Source organism: Podarcis filfolensis (genome assembly GCF_964270895.1).
Source record: "Podarcis filfolensis genome assembly, chromosome: 15".
Taxonomy (NCBI): Eukaryota; Metazoa; Chordata; class Lepidosauria; order Squamata; family Lacertidae; genus Podarcis; species Podarcis filfolensis.
The window spans coordinates 33,251,246-33,269,384 of record NC_139618.1 but is presented as its reverse complement, the minus strand read 5'-3'; the positions used below and the strand labels follow the sequence as shown (position 1 = coordinate 33,269,384).

General features: G+C 46.5%; 1 protein-coding gene and 1 long non-coding RNA gene across 7 annotated transcripts in view; one reads left to right on the top strand and one right to left on the bottom strand.

The window, feature by feature from the left end:
- Positions 1–18,139, top strand: part of LOC310750783 — a 287,025-nt gene that overhangs the window by 164,710 nt on the left and 104,176 nt on the right. The window lies entirely within an intron of this gene.
- The window catches only part of SLC37A2 (solute carrier family 37 member 2), a 58,615-nt gene that overhangs the window by 29,134 nt on the left and 11,342 nt on the right, over positions 1–18,139 (bottom strand). For all 6 annotated transcript variants that reach the window (XR_014542109.1, XR_014542110.1, XM_083588741.1 and 3 more), the window contains exons 2-5: positions 8,631–8,712; positions 5,709–5,796; positions 3,637–3,715; positions 1,450–1,585 (exon numbers count right to left, since the gene is read on the bottom strand). Coding sequence is in view for 4 of the 6 variants with exons in the window: in XM_083588741.1 (XP_083444867.1) it covers positions 1,450–1,585; positions 3,637–3,715; positions 5,709–5,796; positions 8,631–8,712 (385 nt within the window). In the remaining 2 variants the exon portion in view is untranslated. The remainder of the gene's footprint in view (positions 1–1,449; positions 1,586–3,636; positions 3,716–5,708; positions 5,797–8,630; positions 8,713–18,139) is intronic.

The window sequence follows — 18,139 nt, the reverse complement described above, 5'->3', positions numbered from 1 at the left end:
AAGATAATCACAATCTAACTTAGAAGGTTAATGAGAGGAGCCCTAGAAACCACCTTACATGAAATCAAACCAGTGGTGTATTTAGTATCGCCTGCACTGACTGGCAGCTGCTCTCCAGGGTTGCAGGCAGGGGTCTTTTCCAGGGGATTGAACCTGCGACCTTCTGATGCAAAGCAGAAGCTCTGTCCCTGAGCTACGGCCCTTTCCCAAATGAGGGTGTGCAATAAGCCACTTTATATTAAATCAGGCTAGCAATGCTTCCAAATCCATAGAAAAAATCCTTTCTTCTTTTTTTGCAATTGGTTTCAAAGCGAGTTCTGAAGTGGCCCAGGAAGACTCAAGTCCCTGTCCTACTGTCCTTTAACTGGAGACTAGGACCCATACACAAAGGTGCACACATTCCAGTGTATCGGGAAACCTGGGACAGCTGCCAGAGGGGCAGTGGCCGGCTTCTCTTTGTTAGAATTCCTGCTCCATGATTGCAGTCATGGGATTGTTGTCTATCACATGACGGTATATGTTTTGCCTCCACAGAGTGGGAAGTGACGGAGACAGGATGTTTGTGTTACTGTGTTCCGTGAAGTGGGACTATTGTCCTTTGTTCTTTTTCTCTTTGCTGTCTGATGCTAGAGAGAGAGGGAGCCATGTTGCAGTGCTCCGTGTGTATTTATATGTGAATAAAGTAGATTAGTCAAAATGCTGAGTTGCTGAGGTCTGTTACGCAAACTGCGAACACTCTGCGGATCCCTAAGTGTGCAGGTGTCGGTTGGCATTGGTCGCTGTGATGTTCGGGCTGAAGAAAGCTTATGAAGCTCCCGAACTATCGACCAAGAGGGAGGGAACATGCCAGTCGGGCATGTGTCTCTGTCAGGGTCCTACTCGAGTGTAGGCTGAACTCCTGACACTCTTCCCACTCATGTGGAACCCAGAACCAAGATGGATCCTCATGTTGTGAGTTGTTCCACCTTGCGAGATGGGCTATCCATCAGGCTGACAGCCAGGTCCATCTGCCTACCACCTGCTTCAAGAGAAAGCTATGTTGGCCCTACGGATATGTTCCTCTCATTATCTGAAAGATGATTTCCCCCAAAACCCTCCTCACTATCTGTGTGAACTGGAAAGACCCACAGAATCACAGTCGGCCATCTAGCCTAGGGTTTCCCAAACTTGGGTCTCCAGCTGTTTTGGGACTACAGTTTCCATCATCCCTGACCACTGGTCCTGCTAGCTAGGGCTGATGGGAGTTGTAGTTCAAAAACAGCTGGTTTAGAAGAACCCATGATAGAAGCAAATAAGAGCAGGCCTCCTGGCTGGGCCTTGGGCCCTAGCTCCTTGGGAGACCCACCTCTGGAGCACAACAGATGATACAAGACCTGCTCAGAGACCCCATAGTAGGAAAAGGAAACAGCTCTAGAGAACTTAGTTGGCAAGCGTGATGAATCTCTGTACCTGTACAAGAACAAAATACCACAGTTCATGGATGTTCCAGTAGTAGCCCAGTCCAAATAAGGCAGTGAACAACCCGCTCAGCAACATTCCTCCAGACAGATAGTAGCGCAATGGGAGGCGCTCACCGAAGACCCCGCTGTGGGAGACAGGAAGGAAGAGCGCATGAAACACAACAGCCACTTCTCAAGGATCAGTGCCCAACCAGAAATGAATGTGGAAACAGCTTAGGACCGCTTAAATTAAAGGAGTAACTGCGGTGGTAACGGAAGCTGGTGTTGCTTCTTCCCACAACCTTCTGGGAAACCATCGTCAACAACACAGCTATTTCCCATGTCGCATTTCCCACACCGATGGAGCAGCATCAGAAGCGAAGCCGTCGTGGCTGCATTGTGGTTGTGGTGCCCTTTGTCTTTGAGGAAGGACACAAATTTTGCAATGCCCTGGCCTGGTCAATTAAGCTGGCCCGTGGTGATAAAAATGGCGTATACACAGCCCTGGAAATAACCCCATGGAACTGTTTAATAACTACTTAGGAGACAAGAGAGCAAACAGGATCCATCATGTGGACAAGAGTCCTGTTGACGTCTCGAGACCTCCATTAGCAGATTTCTTATCTGCCTGCAGTTATGACCATGTTTATGGTAATTCTATATCTCTGATCAGTTTCCTGCGTGGTTTAAGAGGTGAGCTGATTGCTGTCGGTGCGGCTGGCACCTGCCATGCCATGCCAAAGTAATCAAATATTATGGATTTGTCCTAAGAGCACCTCTTGGGTCGTTTGAGACCTTTTAACAACAGCCAGGATACTGAAGTCCATAAGCCAGTGGTTGATCACACACAGGGCCTGTGGATGAGAAAAAGGCTGGGGCCATATCCGGCCCTTCAGGCCTCTCTGCCTGGCCCTTGGGGATCTCATCAGACCACGCCCCCTCCCAAACCACTAGCCCTGCTTTGCATTCTCCTTGAGTGTTTATTTTTTTGCCTGGCTGGACTATGTCCTTGAACTCTGACCATGCTTCCAGCTTGCCAGGAGAGAGGAGAGAGAACTCTGCATGTTTGTAAAAACTAACCTACTGTAGCAAAGGTCAACATTCATTGCTCAGTAAGCTTTTGTCTTTGGCACTGCCCGCCACTAGAATGTGGCCCCTTGGGCTAAGGAAAAAGGTCCCCCACCTGTGGTGTAGGTAAACCAAGACCAAATCTAAATTGCAAATGCCACTGAAGGAGCTGGTGAAATTAAGATCGCAAGGATTGCGATTGCCTTGCTAGATCTGACTTCTATTCCCCACATGTCTCCTAACAATTCCCATTGCCCTTAACAAACTACAGTTCCCAGGATTCTTTGGGGGAATCCATGGTTCTTTATAGCGGCATGATACTGCTTTAAATGCACAGTGTAGATGGGGCCTGAATCCCACTGTGTTCAGTGGGAATCACTCCCTATTAAATGTTCACAAGATTGCAGCATTAAGGAATGCGTCCTATGGAACCAAGAGAGCCTTTTAAGCAGGCATGCTTATGACTTTAACTGTAAGGTAAAGGGACCCCTGAGCATTAGGTCCAGTCGTGGTCGACTCTGGGGTTGCGGCGCTCATCTCGCTTTACTGGCTGAGGGAGCCAGCGTACAGCTTCCAAGTCATATGGCCAGCATGACTAAGCCGCTTCTGGTGAACCAGAGCAGCGCACGGAAACACCGTTTACCTTCCTGCTGGAGTGGTACCTATTTATCTACTTGCACTTTGACGTGCTTTCGAACTGCTAGGTGGGCAGGAGCAGGGACCGAGCAATGGGAGCTCACCCCGTTGCGGGGATTCGAACCGCCGACCTTCTGACTGGCAAGTTCTAGGCTCTGTGGTTTAACCCACAGCGCCACCCGCGTCCCTCTGACTTCAACTGTAGACCTATACAAACTCAGTGCACACTAGAGATCCAGGGCAGAGTAATGGTTGTTAGAGTGTTGGGAGATCAGGGTTCGATTCCCCACTCAGACATAAATCTCACTGGGCAACCTTGGGCCTGTCACCATTTCTTGGCCTAACCTACCTCAAAGAGTTGTTGTGAGGGTGAAATAGGGAGAAGGAGACCCATGTACACCCCCTTGAGCTCCTTGGAAGATCAAGATGGTATATAAATGAAATAAACAAGTAAATGTGTCATTTCTTTCCTTCCTGCATACTGAGTACACACCTGATGTACATTCCTATAGCGTAGGCAACCAGGAACGCATTGTCCAGGGCTCCAAAGAGTTCTTTGTAGTTGTCCTGATCTGGAAGAAGGAACAGGATGGGTTAAGTTCAGTGGCAGCCGTACCCCACTGGGCAAAAGAAGTATCAAGCTCACGCAGGTTCCTGTATTGAGGCAGCTGGCTCCCCCCACTTTTCTTTTCATTTTTGCAGTGGGCAGGGAAGAGCAGTTCCTGCTGCTGATCAGCCACACAAAATTTTGGAGCAGAATATCACACGTTTTGTCTGTTTTGGTCTTATGAATTTCCTACCTTCAAGGTTTCCAGGTCAACTCCTGTGTACTGTTCTCTTAGCTGCACTCTGAAGCGGTACAGTCCCAGCAGGGCTATAAGGTAAAGGGACCCCTGACCATTAGGTCCAGTCATGGCTGACTCTGGGGTTGCAGCACTCATCTCGCTTTATTGGCCGAGGAGCCGGCGTACAGCTTCCGGGTCATGTGGCCAGCATGACTAAGCCGCTTCTGGTGAACCAGAGCAGTGCACGGAAACGCCGTTTACCTTCCCACTGGAGCGGTACTTGCACTTTGATGTGCTTTCAAACTGTTAGGTTGGCAGGAGCTGGGACCGAGCAACAGGAGCTCACCCGGTCCCGGGGATTTGAACTGCCGACCTTCTGATTGGCAAGTCCTAGGCTCTGTGGCTTAACCCACAACGCCACCCATGTCCCCAGCAGGGCTATAGCACAGGCTTTTTTAAAACGTCAACATGTGTGCGTTCCACCTCTCCATTTCTTTTCTGGATGCAAAGCGTGTGCTCCTAAGTGCAGGCAAATGCAGCCATGCATGCATCAAGGTTGCGGCTGCAGAATGGGAACACGGGGAGCCTCCCTCACAGGGCTGTTGTACAGACGAGCCTCCCTTGCAGCCCATTCTCCTTGCTGCATCCTATAAATGGAACTTCTCTTCCAAGCATATGGACGGCAGCACCTTTCTCCCCTCCTTCAAAATGCACCTTGTCCATGTGGCTGTTTGTTTGCCTTTTTAATTCCCCATTCTCAGTATAACCTGGACGCACGCCTGACTGCATTTGCCTGCACTTAAGAGCACATGCTTTGCATCCAGAAAATCTCCCGGTGCTGCGAAAGACCTTGGCCTGAGACCCACTGTCAGCCGGGCAGTATATAAATTTAAGAAATAATAATAATGGACAGCACTGGGTCAAATGGGCACATGGTGAAAGACAGCTTAAGGCAGTTTCCCAACTCTCCCTCCCTCCCACTGCTGTTTCACCTATTGCCTATTCCAAGCTGTAAGCTCCTTGCAGACGGGGACCTGTGTCTTTTTGCCTAAGCACCTCTGTAAAGGTACAGTTTACCCTGAAATTGCACTGTAGAAATATATCTGTGGAAAGCCTGACTGCACAGTGGGAACCAACCTGCAACCAATCTGCTAATGAGGCTCCACAACGACATTGCAAACAAACGCAGATAAGATACGCCAAGGTAGTTAATCACATCAGAATAAACTGCTGGCCCTCGAGGCATCCCGTTCCGGTTACTGCATGCGAATCAGTTGGGATCAGAGAGCCTAAGTTGGCCATAAAGGCTGCCTAGTCACCTGAGGTTTCCAGGAAAAGGACTCTGGATACAGCCCTTAACTCAAGAGTCTGTGGAAAGCAGGAGGGTCAAAGAAGGAACAACACTCCTGCTGTTTTCCAGACGACAATTCTGAAAGCCACATGTCCAAGTTGTGGAAGTCACAAATAGCTTTTCCATATCCACCAACACAGAAAGTTGTTTTCTACCAAGCTCAGACCATCGGTCCAGAGAGCTGAATACTGTCTGTACTACACTGACTCTCGAAGCTTTGCCAGTCCTACCTGGAGGTGTCAGGAACTGACCCCGCAACCCTTTACCTGCAAAGCAATTGCTCTGTCATGGACCTATGGTCCTTCCCTACCTTACAGCGCTGTATGCTACACAATTTTGCCCTGTCCTCCATCACTTTAGGAAGGCCAAGAGAGGGTGTATGTTTGCTCTTCTGGGGAAAGATACAGCAGAAAACCAATGCAGCCTTACCAAAAGGCTTCCAGTCACACCACGTAGTGCTGTTTGATTCATTGTGCGGATTGGGTCCCCGCGAAGAACAGTTGTAATGCAGTTCACTCTGGGGGGAAAACACACACACAGAACAGGCGCATGAGTCAGAGATTCTTTATTCATTCATTAAATTTACATCCTCCCCAAATCACCCGGGGTGAGAAAAACATTGGGCAAAATATTTCTGCATTGCAGGGGGGTTGGAACTGACAAGACTTGTGGTCCCTTCCAACTCTACAATTCTATGATTCTAGGAATTTAAAACAACAGCAAACACAGTTTCAAAGCATTCTCTCCACAGGTGATTTTGGGGCTGCCAGGAGCGGCATGCTTCAGCCACCAAATGCCTGGGTAAATAGGGATGTTTTAAAATATCTCCTGGAAGTCAAGAATGAGGGAGACAGATGCACCTCACCGAGGGGGACATCCCAGAAATGGGGAGCCACCACTGAAAAGGCCCTGTCGTGGGTCAACGCCAACTGGGCAGCCTCCGGTGGTGGCACTGCCAACAAGGTTTCACTTGCCAAACGTAGGGGTTGCGAATAGTGGGGATGGCACACTTTTAGGTCCTTGGTCCCAGGCCATTAAGGGCTTTAACAATTAGCACCAATGCCTTGAATTTGGTCTGGTAGCTCACTGACAGCCAGGGCAGAGGTTTTGGGATCAGCAACACATGGCCCCATCGGGCTGCCCCACTTACCAGCCCAGCAGTCATGTTTTATGTAATAATAATAAGATGAAAAATACACTAAAATGTCACATATTAAAAACTTCCCTGAACAGGGCTGCCTTCAGATGTCTTCTGAATGTCAGGTAGTTGTTTATCGCTTTGACATCTGATGGGAGGGTGTTCCACAGGGCGGGCGCCACTACCGAGAAGGCCCTCTGCCTGGTTCCCTGTAACTTGGCCTCTCGCAGTGAGGGAACCGCCAGAAGGTTCTCGGAGCTGGACCTCCGTGTATGTACTTACTTAAGACATTTCTATACCGCCTAATTATACACATTTCTAAGAGGTGTACATAGAAACAATCGGCAGGAAATGGAACAATTGAAAAATCACCATAAAACCATGCTGCACTAGCTGTAGCCTTCAGAATGTCTTCAACGGCAGCCCTGCCCAATGCAGTAGACAGATGGGAGGTCACCAGAGTATGGACAATTGAGGCCAGGAATGGCCCTAGCTAAGCAGCCTAAACTGGGCTTAAGCACTCCTACCTACAAAAGCCACTCAAGATTCTAGGGGCAAGTTGGAATCCAGGAGGTCGCTGAGACTCTTCTTTAAATTAATTTATTATTTATACCCCACCCATCTGGCTGAGTTTCCCCAGCCACTCTGGGCAGCTCCCAATCGAGTATTAAAAACAATACAGCATTAAATATTAAAAACTTCCCTAAACAGGGCTGCCTTCAGATGACTTTTAAAGATAGGATAGCTGCTTATTTCCTTCACATGTGAAGGGAGGGCGTTCCACAGGGTGGGCGCCACTACCGAGAAGGCCCTCTGCCTGGTTCCCGGTAACTTCACTTCTCCCAGTGAGGGAACTGCCAGAAGGCCCTCGGCGCTGGACCTCAGTGTCCGGGCTGGACGATGGGGGTGGAGACGCTCCTTCACGTATACAGGACCGAGGCCATTTAGGGCTTTAAAGGTCAGCACCAACACTTTGAATTGTGCTCGGAAATGTACTCTGAACCTGTTCCTTCAAAGGGAATGAAACCCCTCTCATGACAGGAAATGGGATCTAACTCCTAGGGGTTGTGGTCCCTTTGGACCCCCAATAAAATATTTGAGGGGGCAGTGCCATTCAAACAGCATGTGCGCATCTTGTGATTATGTGGGGTGGGCTTAGCTTCCCCTCCCCTCAATATTTTATTCAACTTGGCACCCATGGGACAGGCCATACACCCAATAAATTATCTTTACACACAGAGTGCCGGAAGGGATGCACATGTGAAAATGGATTTTCATACGTTTGGCAAACAACAAAGGTGCTGATTGCAAGGAAACAAGAAAGGCCAGCTATGAAAATGGATTAAAATTAATAGAAGGATGAGAAGGCAATTAAAGAAGAAGAATGAAGTGGCAACATCAGGAAGCAATGGACATATGCTTGTAACAGGAGCGGGAAACCAAATTATTATTTTTTAAAAAAATTGTATTACATTTAAATAATTTGGATCGACTTGTTAAAATTTGGAAAACTAATAAAAATTAATATATAAAAAGGGACAGGCCATACACCAAATTCCCAGGCATGGTGGTTTCATATAGCACCATCAGTATGGATGCAATTTTAAAGGGCACAAGAGAACAGGTCCCTGCCCCCAGGGGCTTACAATCTAGAAAACATTACAGGGATACACCAGAAGAACAGGAGGGAAGTGGAGGAAGGGGAAGAGTTCAAATATGCCTGCTTACAGCTGAAGCCAGTTTACTTGGAAGTGGATTTCACTAAAATTCAATGGGGCTTCTTCCCAGGGACACCTGTATAGGATTGCATGCCCCACCTTGTGTCCAAAGATACATAGCTGTCAAGCGTCCCTTATTTGGCGGAACAGTCCCTTATCCCAGTGCCATGTCCCGCTGCTGTCCCTTATTGATTATGTCCCTTAAATAAGCTACTGAAGGTAATGGAGCCCTTTCTGTGTCCAGCTGTGCTTTGTCAACAACAAATTGTTGCTGTTTTTTTGTGTTGAATATATGCTATATGGTAATTTATGGACCTAATAGGTATCTAAAGCCATTTGCACGCAACAAAATATGTATGTTATCAAAGTAATTGTTGATCCCTTATTTTGGCTGCTGATCCCTTATTTTTGAGGCTGCTGGTCCCTTATTTTCAAATCTGTAAGTTGACAGCTATGAAAGATAGCCCCTCACCCCTGGGGACCGATGCTACGTACCTTTACTATACTGATGGGCTTCCGTGAGAGATGGAAAGTGGTATAACACAGGAACGTCAACACAAGAATTAATCCCCGGTACCTAGAAAAGAAGACACACATGAAAGATAGAGCAAACAGTGAGAAAGATCGAAAACAGTGATAAGCTTTAACTGTTATCTCTGAAGGCTGACGGCTGAAGTCTCACCAGCTTGCTTGAGCAGTCTGCAGAAAAATAAATGTCTACCACATCCTCTGGGGGGAAGAGAACGAAAGCTGGGAGGTCATTTTACTCCCCGTTTAAGCTACAGAAACCGGTATGCTTTAACTCTACATCCAAGGGCACCATGTATCAAAAGAAAACCCTACTGCTTATTTCATTATTATTAAATTTATATCCTGCCCTTCTTCCCAAAGGAGCCCAGGGCAGCAAATGGCATGTGGTAATAATACGAACATATTTAAAACAATTCCAGTGCAGATGCAGACTGAGAACAATTTCAACTTAATGAAAGGCTGTGTGAAAAAGTTCTTCAAGTAGGTACTGAAAAGGCAGCAGAGTTGGTGCCTAACTTTGGGGAAGGCGTTCGAAGGGACAGGTGCTACAACACTAAAAAGCCTGCTATTCTGTTGTTACAACCATCACTTCATGGTGCATTACTAAGTACAATAGGGCAGGTTCTTGACCCAAAGAGCTTAATGGCATAAGCCAAAGGCTACGTAAAAAAGATCACATGATCACACGGAAAAGATCAAATGATCTACTACTACTGCAAAAATAGGGGCCACCTTTCCTGCTCGCTTTGCTCGCCAACCCCAGCTACCACCTTCCCTTTACACCTCAGCAAATCCCCTTCCCCACCCCTTTACAACTTACCAAACTGCAGCGTGACAACATCCTTACAATTTTATTATATCATTAGAAATAGAATTCCAGCACTACAGAGGGGGGAAATAGCTCGATTTCTACCCAGAAGACAACTTTAAAATATGAAGGGTTTCCAGGTTAAAATGTAAGTTTCCTTCTTCCCTAACAGTTCAATCAGATTTCCCAAAACAGGCAACTAGTATTAATCCTTTACAATTAAACCAGCAGTACTAGATGCATTTTATAAAAACCAGGGGGATGTTTATTTTCTTTTGATATATAGACTATATGCATGTTTATCATCCACTTGGGTTGCAACCCTACACACTTGCATAGGAATAGGCCCTGTCGAACTCAGCAAAATTTACTTCTGAGTAAATGCCGAGGAAGGCATAGTTTGTGAAAGCCAGCCAGAGAATTTACATCATCCGTTACCATGGAAGAAGAAGAAGAAGAAGAAGAAGAAGAGGAGGAGGAGGAGGAGGAGGAGGAGGAGGAGGAGTTTGGATTTGATATCCCGCTTTATCACTACCCGAAGGAGTCTCAAAGTGGCTAACATTCTCCTTTCCCTTCCTCTCCCACAACAAACACTCTGTGAGGTGAGTGAGGCTGAGAGACTTCAGAGAAGTGTGACTAGCCCAAGGTCACCCAGCAGCTGCATGTGGAGGAGCGGAGACGCGAACCCGGTTCTCCAGATTACAAGTCTACCGCTCTTAACCACTACACCACACTGGCTCTTTGCATGCCACAAAGTCCCTCCAGCCTCTGATCTTCTTCACCTTCAAGAGGTGAAACAGAGGCTGGAATAAATTGAGCAAGAGCCAGAAAGGTCACCTGACTCATCCTTTTTATGTCATCCTCGAAGAGCTGGCGGCATAAATCATTGCATCCTTTTTATCATTGCAGGTTGCAGTTCACTCTTCTGTTGTGTAAAGCCAAGGCCAGTTTGTACCCGCACCTTCACCTCTGGCTGACATCAGGACAGGAGTTTCTTCCCCATCCCCAGAAGAGACAATGCTGGAGTTGGTAAACCAATGGTTCCTATTCAGTATAAGGAAGACATGTCCAAAATCCATTTTGGGGGCCTAATCCGGCCCGCTGGTTGGTTTAATCTAGCCCCTGTGGTAGTTTATTTCCAGGGGGTAAAATCCAAAAAATACCTCAACATCAATCCTAAAAAAAAAACTCAACAACTTTGGAGTAAAATCATAAATCATAAAAAGCTCAAAAACTTCAATCCTAAAAAAAAGGTCAACAACTTTGGTTGGCCTCATAGCCCTTCACTTCATCAAATCTGGCCCTCTTTGAAAAAAGTTTGGACACCACTGGTAAGGCATGGATAGGCAAACTAAGGCCTGGGGGCCGGATCCAGCCCAATTACCTTCTAAATCCGGCCCGTAGACGGTCCGGGAATCTGCGCGTTTTTACATGAGTAGAATGTCAAAATGCATCTCTGGGTTATTTGTGGGGCATAGGAATTTGTTCATATAGTCTGGCCCCCCACAAAGTCTGAGGGAAAGTGGACCGGCCCCCTGCTGAAAAAGTTTGCTGACCCCTGGTTTAAGGGATGGCACTGTAGCTCAGTACCAGCCCTGTATTAGATATGTTTAGAGCGGCTCAGTCAGTAGAACATGAGATTCTTAATTTCAGGGTCGTAGGTTCGAGCTCTGCACTGGGCAAAAGTTTCCTGGATTGCAGGGGGTTAGACTAGATGGCCCTTGGGGTCCCTTCCAACTCTACAATTCTGTGATTCTATCCTAGCACTAGGGCTAAATGGATAAAGAGGCTGGCCTGGGACAAAGCAGTTTCCTAAGACATTTCCAAGTAAACTGTATTGAATCCGCAATATGTGAATGATACCCAGCTCTACCTCTCTTTCAAATCAGAACCAGTGAAGGTGGTGAAGGTCCTGTGTGAGAGTCTGGAGGCGGTTGGAGGATGGATGGCGGCTAACAGATTGAGGTTGAATCCTGACAAGACAGAAGTACTGTTCTTGGGGGACAGGGGGCAGGCGGGTGTGGAGGACTCCCTGGTCCCTGGGGTAACTGTGCCCCTGAAGGACTAGGAGCACAGCCTGGGAGTCATTCTGGACTCACAGCTGTCCATGGAGGCACAGGTCAATTCTGTGTCCAGGGCAGCTGTTTATGAACTCCACCTGGTACGCAGGCTGAGACCCCATCTGCCCGCAGACTGTCTTGCCAGAGTGGTGCATGCTCTAGTTATCTCTCGCTTGGATTACTGCAATGCACTCTACGTGGGGCTACCTTTGAAGGTGACCCGGAAACTACAACTAATTCAGAATGTGGCAGCTAGACTGGTGACTGGGAGCAGCCGCCGAGACTACATAACACTGCTCTTGAAAGATCTACATTGGCTCCCAGTACGTTTCCGAGCACAATTCAAAGTGTTGATGTTGACCTTTAAAGCCCTAAACGGCCTCGGCCCAGTATACCTGAAGGAGCGTCTCCACCCCCATCGTTCTGCCCAAACACTGAGGTCCAGCACCGAGGGCCTTCTGGCGGTTCCCTCACTGAGAGAAGCCAAGTTACAGGGAACCAAGCAGAGGGCCTTTTTGGTAGTGGCGCCCTCCCTGTGGAACACCCTCCCACCAGATGTCAAAGAGAAGAACAACTACCAGACTTTTAGAAGACATCTGAAGGCAGCCCTGTTTAGGGAAGCTTTTAATGTTTAACAGACCACTGTATTTTAATACTTTGTTGGAAGCCGCCCAGGGTGGCTGGGGAAACCCAGCCAGATGGGCGGGGTATAAGTAATAAATTATTATTATTATTATTATTATTATTATTATTATTATTATTATTATTAATAATCCATGCGATTGGTTCTGGCCATCACCCCAGTGATGTAGCCACCACACCCGGACATATTAGAACCTATTCCAGCCTTTTACAAAAATAAAAATAAAAAATACTTTCCCTCAAAACATTCCTGTTTGAAAACAACCCCAGCAAATATTCCAAAGGTCTCGTTCATTTTTTTATACGGCAGCTTCCTCCACCTTCCTTGGTGTTCCCCTCTTATCTGCAGCCTTTTTTTCCAGTGATCAAGACATTGTCATCCTTACAGGTAGACTTCTGAGATCCAGGAAGTTCCATTGCAGATTTGCTAACATCGTTCTGCAAGGGTCAAATGTGTTTTCCTTTGGGGACCCCGCCTGCATGGGGAAATTCTCCTCTGCTTTTAGGATGTAGGAATCGGGGGCTGTCCAGTATCAGCCACGCCAGCAGAACCTCCCTGCTTTGTCTTGTGGTTTCCTGAGAGAGGGCAGGACAATGTTTTGCATCAAAACACTTCCTTGATTGCTGCTTCCAAGCATTTTATGCAGCACTTAAGAAAACTGCTCAGGAACTGTCCCAGTAATCGAGGTCACCCCTGAGGATGGAAAATACCAAGGAAAGCAGAGGCTTACTGGTGTTTTGTAATCATTGCCTACAGAATATTGGCCAAATGTAGGTGGAGGCACAACTGAGACACTCCAAACAACAACCAAAAGCCACTGCTTTCAAAGCAGATCTCTAGAAAGAGGCCCCAATATGCTATTAATCCAAAACCTTGGCTCCCTCTGCCTTTTCTCTGTTTGGATTATATCTTCCTTAGCCAAAGTGTTTGCCTCCTTTGCTGGTAGTTCTTCCTATACAGAATATTCTCCCAAATGGTCCTACATGGAGAAGCAAAGATGATAACAACAACAACAACAATTATTTATTTATTTATTTATTTATTTATTTATTTATTTATTTATTTATTTATACATACATACATGCATTCCCCCGTCCACCTGACTGGGTTTCCCCAACCACTCTAGGCGGCTTCCAACAGAACACTAAAATACAATAACCTATTAAACATCAAAAGCTTCCCTAAACAGGGCTGCCTGTTCTCACTATTTAGACCTTACTATTTATAGATCTCACTATTTATAGATCTCACTATATTTATAGAGAGATTTATAGATGAGATTTATAGATCTCACTATTTATAGATCTTACTATTTAGTTCCCATAGCAACACATCACCTATATTTGCATGGCAAAGGAGTGTGGCAGGCCATGCCCTCCAATCTAACACTCTCTCTCTCTCTCTCTCTCTATATATATATATATGTGTGTGTGTGTGTAAGTAAATTTTGATTTAGCTGCCTGAAACTCTGGAGACCAGCTGCCAATCAGTGTAGAAAATACTGACCTAGATGGACCAATGATCCAAATCAATATCTGGAAGCTCCCTATGTTTCCATTTAAACAGATCATTATATAGAACCTTGAGGACTACAATCTTCCTTTCGGGAAAGGAATCAAAGCTCAGTGTATACACGGTGCATGCAAAAAGTCCTGTTTTTTAATCCCCAGCATTTCCAAGTAGGAATGGGAGAGGCCGCTGCCTGGAATCCTGGAGAGCTGCTGCCAGTCCGTGTAGGCAATACTGATGGGCTCATGATCTGACTCCGTACGGCAGCTTCCTATGTAGCTGGGTTCAATTGGATTTGTTCCTAGTTAAGCTGCTAAAGGAATGAGGTGGGAAGTGAAGAATTTGAGCTGCAGGTGTAAGAAAATATTAGACATAGTCAGCCAGCCTGTGGTTGCTGCTGATTCCTTTTTTGTTAATGGAAATAACATCGGCATATTTCCATTCTCCAAAGTAAGTGAGTAGCAATGGGGAAAAGCATGTTTTCATAATCACATGGGATCAGCGGTGGAAACTCAACCATGTGAGGACAGCTCTACTCAGCCTGCGGTGAGGAGCAGAAGCCACAGACTCACTCATTTCAAGGAAAGAGGCATCTCAGCAACTCAGCTCAAGAGAGGCAGCCTGATCAGGGAAGCTAAGCAAAGAACTACAAGGCGAAGCAAAGAACTACAGTGGTACCTCGGGTTAAGTACTTAATTCGTTCCGGAGGTCTGTACTTAACCTGAAACTGTTCTTAACCTGAAGCACCACTTTAGCTAATGGGGCCTCTTGCTGCTGCCGCGCCGCCGGAGCACAATTTCTGTTCTCATCCTGAAGCAAAGTTCTTAACTTGAAGCACTATTTCTGGGTTAGCGGAGTCTGTAACCTGAAGCGTATGTAACCCGAGGTACCACTGTACACAGGATCGGGAGGAACGGTTAGCACAAAGGCGGTATGTCCTTCGCCAGATTCTGTAACAAATGCCTTCAAAGTGGAAAGAAGGACAGGAGCTTTCATTCATTCACTGAAGCTGAATGTTTGGAGATCCGGATCAGACAGAAGGAAGGGCTTCTTCACATAGTGATGACTACTAATTTGGACAGTGGGTTGGCTACATTCATGGACTGCAAGGTTCCCAATGCCTCCAGGTCTATATAACAGCTCCGGCATCAAAAGCGGTGTGACTCTGAATACCAGTCTTTCTTGTGGTCTTCCTTCCAATAGATATCTGGCCAGCCATTGTGAGAACAGAAGGCCAGACCAGATAGGTCCTTGCTATGATCCAGTGGGAGTCTTCTTAGGTTCTCATGAAGTCAAAACAAGGCAGGAACTTCATAATAATAATAATAATAATAATAATAATAATAATAATAATAATATATTATTTATACCCAGCCCATCTGGCTGGGTTTCCCCAGCCACTCTGGGTGGCTTCCAACTGAATATTAAAAACAATACAGCATCAGACATTAAAAACTTCCCTAAACAGGGCCTCCTTCAGTTGTCTTTTAAAAGTAAAATAGTTGTTTATTGCCTTGACATCTGCTGGGAGGGCATTCCACAGGGCGGGTGCCACTACCGAGAAGGCCCTCTGCCTGGTTCCCTGTAACTTGGCTTCTCGCAGGGAGGGAACCGCCAGAAGGCCCTCAGTGCTGGACCTCAGTGTCTGGGCTGGATGATGGGGATGGAGACGCTCCTTCAGGTATACTGGACCGAGGCCGTTTAGGGCTTTAAAGGTCAGCACCAACTTTGAATTGTGCTCAGAAACATTCTAGGAGCCAGTGTGGCGTAAGTGGTTAGGGTGTTGGACTAGGACAGGCTTGGCCCTCCAGATGTTTTGAGACTACAATTCCCATCATCCCTGACCACTGGTCTTGCTAGCTAGCGATCGTGGGAGTTGTAGGCCAAAAACATCTGGAGGGCCGAGTTTGAGGAAGCCTGGACTAGGGCCTGGGAGAGCAAGGTTCGAATCCCCACTCAGCTATGAAGCTCATTTGGAGTCAGTCGCCTTCGCTTAGCCTAACCTACCTCACAGGGTTGCTTGTGGGGATGAAATGGGGAGGAGGAGAACAGGGCTGTCCTAAGCATATGTGGCGCTGAGGTGAAAAGATCCGCCCAGCGCCTCCCCCCCCCCGGTTGCCCAGTCCCAGGCGTGCAGGAGGGTGCCGGCTGGCTCGGTCACCCCCGAACGCGCGGCGCAGAGCTGCCTGCAGCAGAAGAACCCGCCAGACTTAACTCTCAGGCCCTGGACTCTCGCCCTGGCACCCCTGAGAGCCTGGCACCCAGGTACCCCACACCCCTCACGCCTATGGGTAAGATGGCCCTGGAGGGGAACCAAGGCACACCACCTTGAGATCCTTGGAAGATAAAGGTTGTATATAAAAGTAATAAATGAATAAATGAATAGCACAGGGATGGGGACCCTGAGGCCCTCTAGACCTTGTTGGACTCCAACTCCCCTCATCCCTAACCACTGTCCATGCTAGCTGGGACTGATGGGAATTGGAGTCTATCTCGGAAGGGCTACAGCTTCCCCCCCTCTGGTGTAACAGCACGTTGCCAAAGGAGTTCGAAGAAACATATTTGGTGGTTTCCATTTACTACTCAGCATTTTCACTTAGTAATAGACATCTCAAGCCCCTTCCAACAATTTTTCTTTTCTTTTCCCATCTATATGTTTTGTTTTTTGAATCAGCGGATCATAGAGATCACGTGTCAACTACAGTGGGCGCTCGGGTTGCGAACGTGATCCGTGCGGGAGGCACGTTCGCAACCCGCAGTGTTTGCAACCCGTGCGTGCACAGACGCAGGTTGCGATTCGGCGCTTCTGCGCATGAGCAAAGTGCGATTAAGTGCTTCTGCGCATGCGCGACCGCCCATCCAGAAGTAACCCATTCCTGAAAAAACACAACCTGAAGCGGCTGTAACCCGAGGTATGACTGTACATCCATTTAGTCACTGCTGAGGCGGGAGGATCTGTCACTGTATCCTTGTTCCTGTCCTGTCTATCCTAGACACAACAGACTGTGTGGCAATTGTTGACAAAGCTACACTCCCTGCATGCACAGAGTGCCACGCTGCTGTTATTTCATCCTCCTCGGGAAGTAATGAAACTACTTCTTTTTTCTTCTTCTTTCTTTTCACGGCCAGTTTCACTTCTGCTTTAAAATTAGCCAAAACTGAACAGGCAAAAAGGAGCTGAAAGAGACAGAAAAAGAGAAGCAGCGAAGAGCAGGAGAATATTGTTATGCTCTGCTTTTATCTTCTGATTTTATCCTGTTAACTTTCATGAAACCTGCAGGTATGGGGTGGTATATAAATTAATTTAATTAATAATTTAGTTAATTAAATTAATTAATTAAATTATTAATTAAATCAAAAATTTGTAATATGGTTTGTTTATATAAAGCCTCCCCCCAAATCAGAGTACACAGCAGCAGCAGCAGGTGTCAAGGTGGAGTTGGAGCTCCTTACCTGACCTTCTAGCTGCTAACCAGGAGGGGGATAGGTGATTTGGCTGTGAGACCTGCCTGGTCTCTAGAAACATTAGAGGAGCCCATCTGGGCTTCCTGCTAGTATATTTACACTGCTCCCAGTAAGTAGCTGCAACTCACCTGCCAGAAGGTCAGGTAAGTACCTCCTCCCCACCATCAAAGGATGGTAAAAAAGTACTGTACAATAAATGTGACCAGCCAAAATTACATAAAGCAGCGCAATCAGCCAACACCCACAATGACATTCTTGCTCTCACAACACAGAGACTGCTTTGTAGCATTCAGTCTCTTGTTGGGAAGCCGCATTTACTCACATCAGTACCCCCCCACCCCCAATCTCTCACCTAGGAGCCTGCTAGCCCATCCAAAGATAACTGCCCTCAAAAACCCCAACGGAGGGCATGTAGTTGGTGGTGTGTTAGCCAGGGCATCTGGGTATCACCAGTGCTAATATGCCCAAGAACCTCACCAAAATGCTGGAGAGGATGCACCTCCACAGACACATACCTCCACATGTGGTGGCAATGTCCCAAAATCCAACTCTTCTGGACAGCAATCATACAAGAAATATGCAAAATACTGCTTCTTCTAATTAGCTAAATTAACAGTGAAAATTAGACAACAGGGCGATGAAACATTTCAAAAAGAATGGGAAAAATTTATGTTGTATATAGGAAAGATAAGGTGAAATAATGAAACCAGTAGAACTGAAATAAGCCTCATAATGTGAAATACAAAGAAATTTACCGGATAATAAAAATAATAAGAAGTAAAATGTATAACATAACTAATGTAACTAATAGTAGTTGCAAATGAATATAGATAGACAACAAGAATTGTATAAATACAAGGATTTATTTGTATACAAATACTCTATGGACAAATATGGAAGAAGAACAATAATATGCAAAATGGATAAAAACAATGTGAAAATGTCCGATGCGATACAAAAAAGCTAGAAAAAGGAAGGAGGGAAGTCA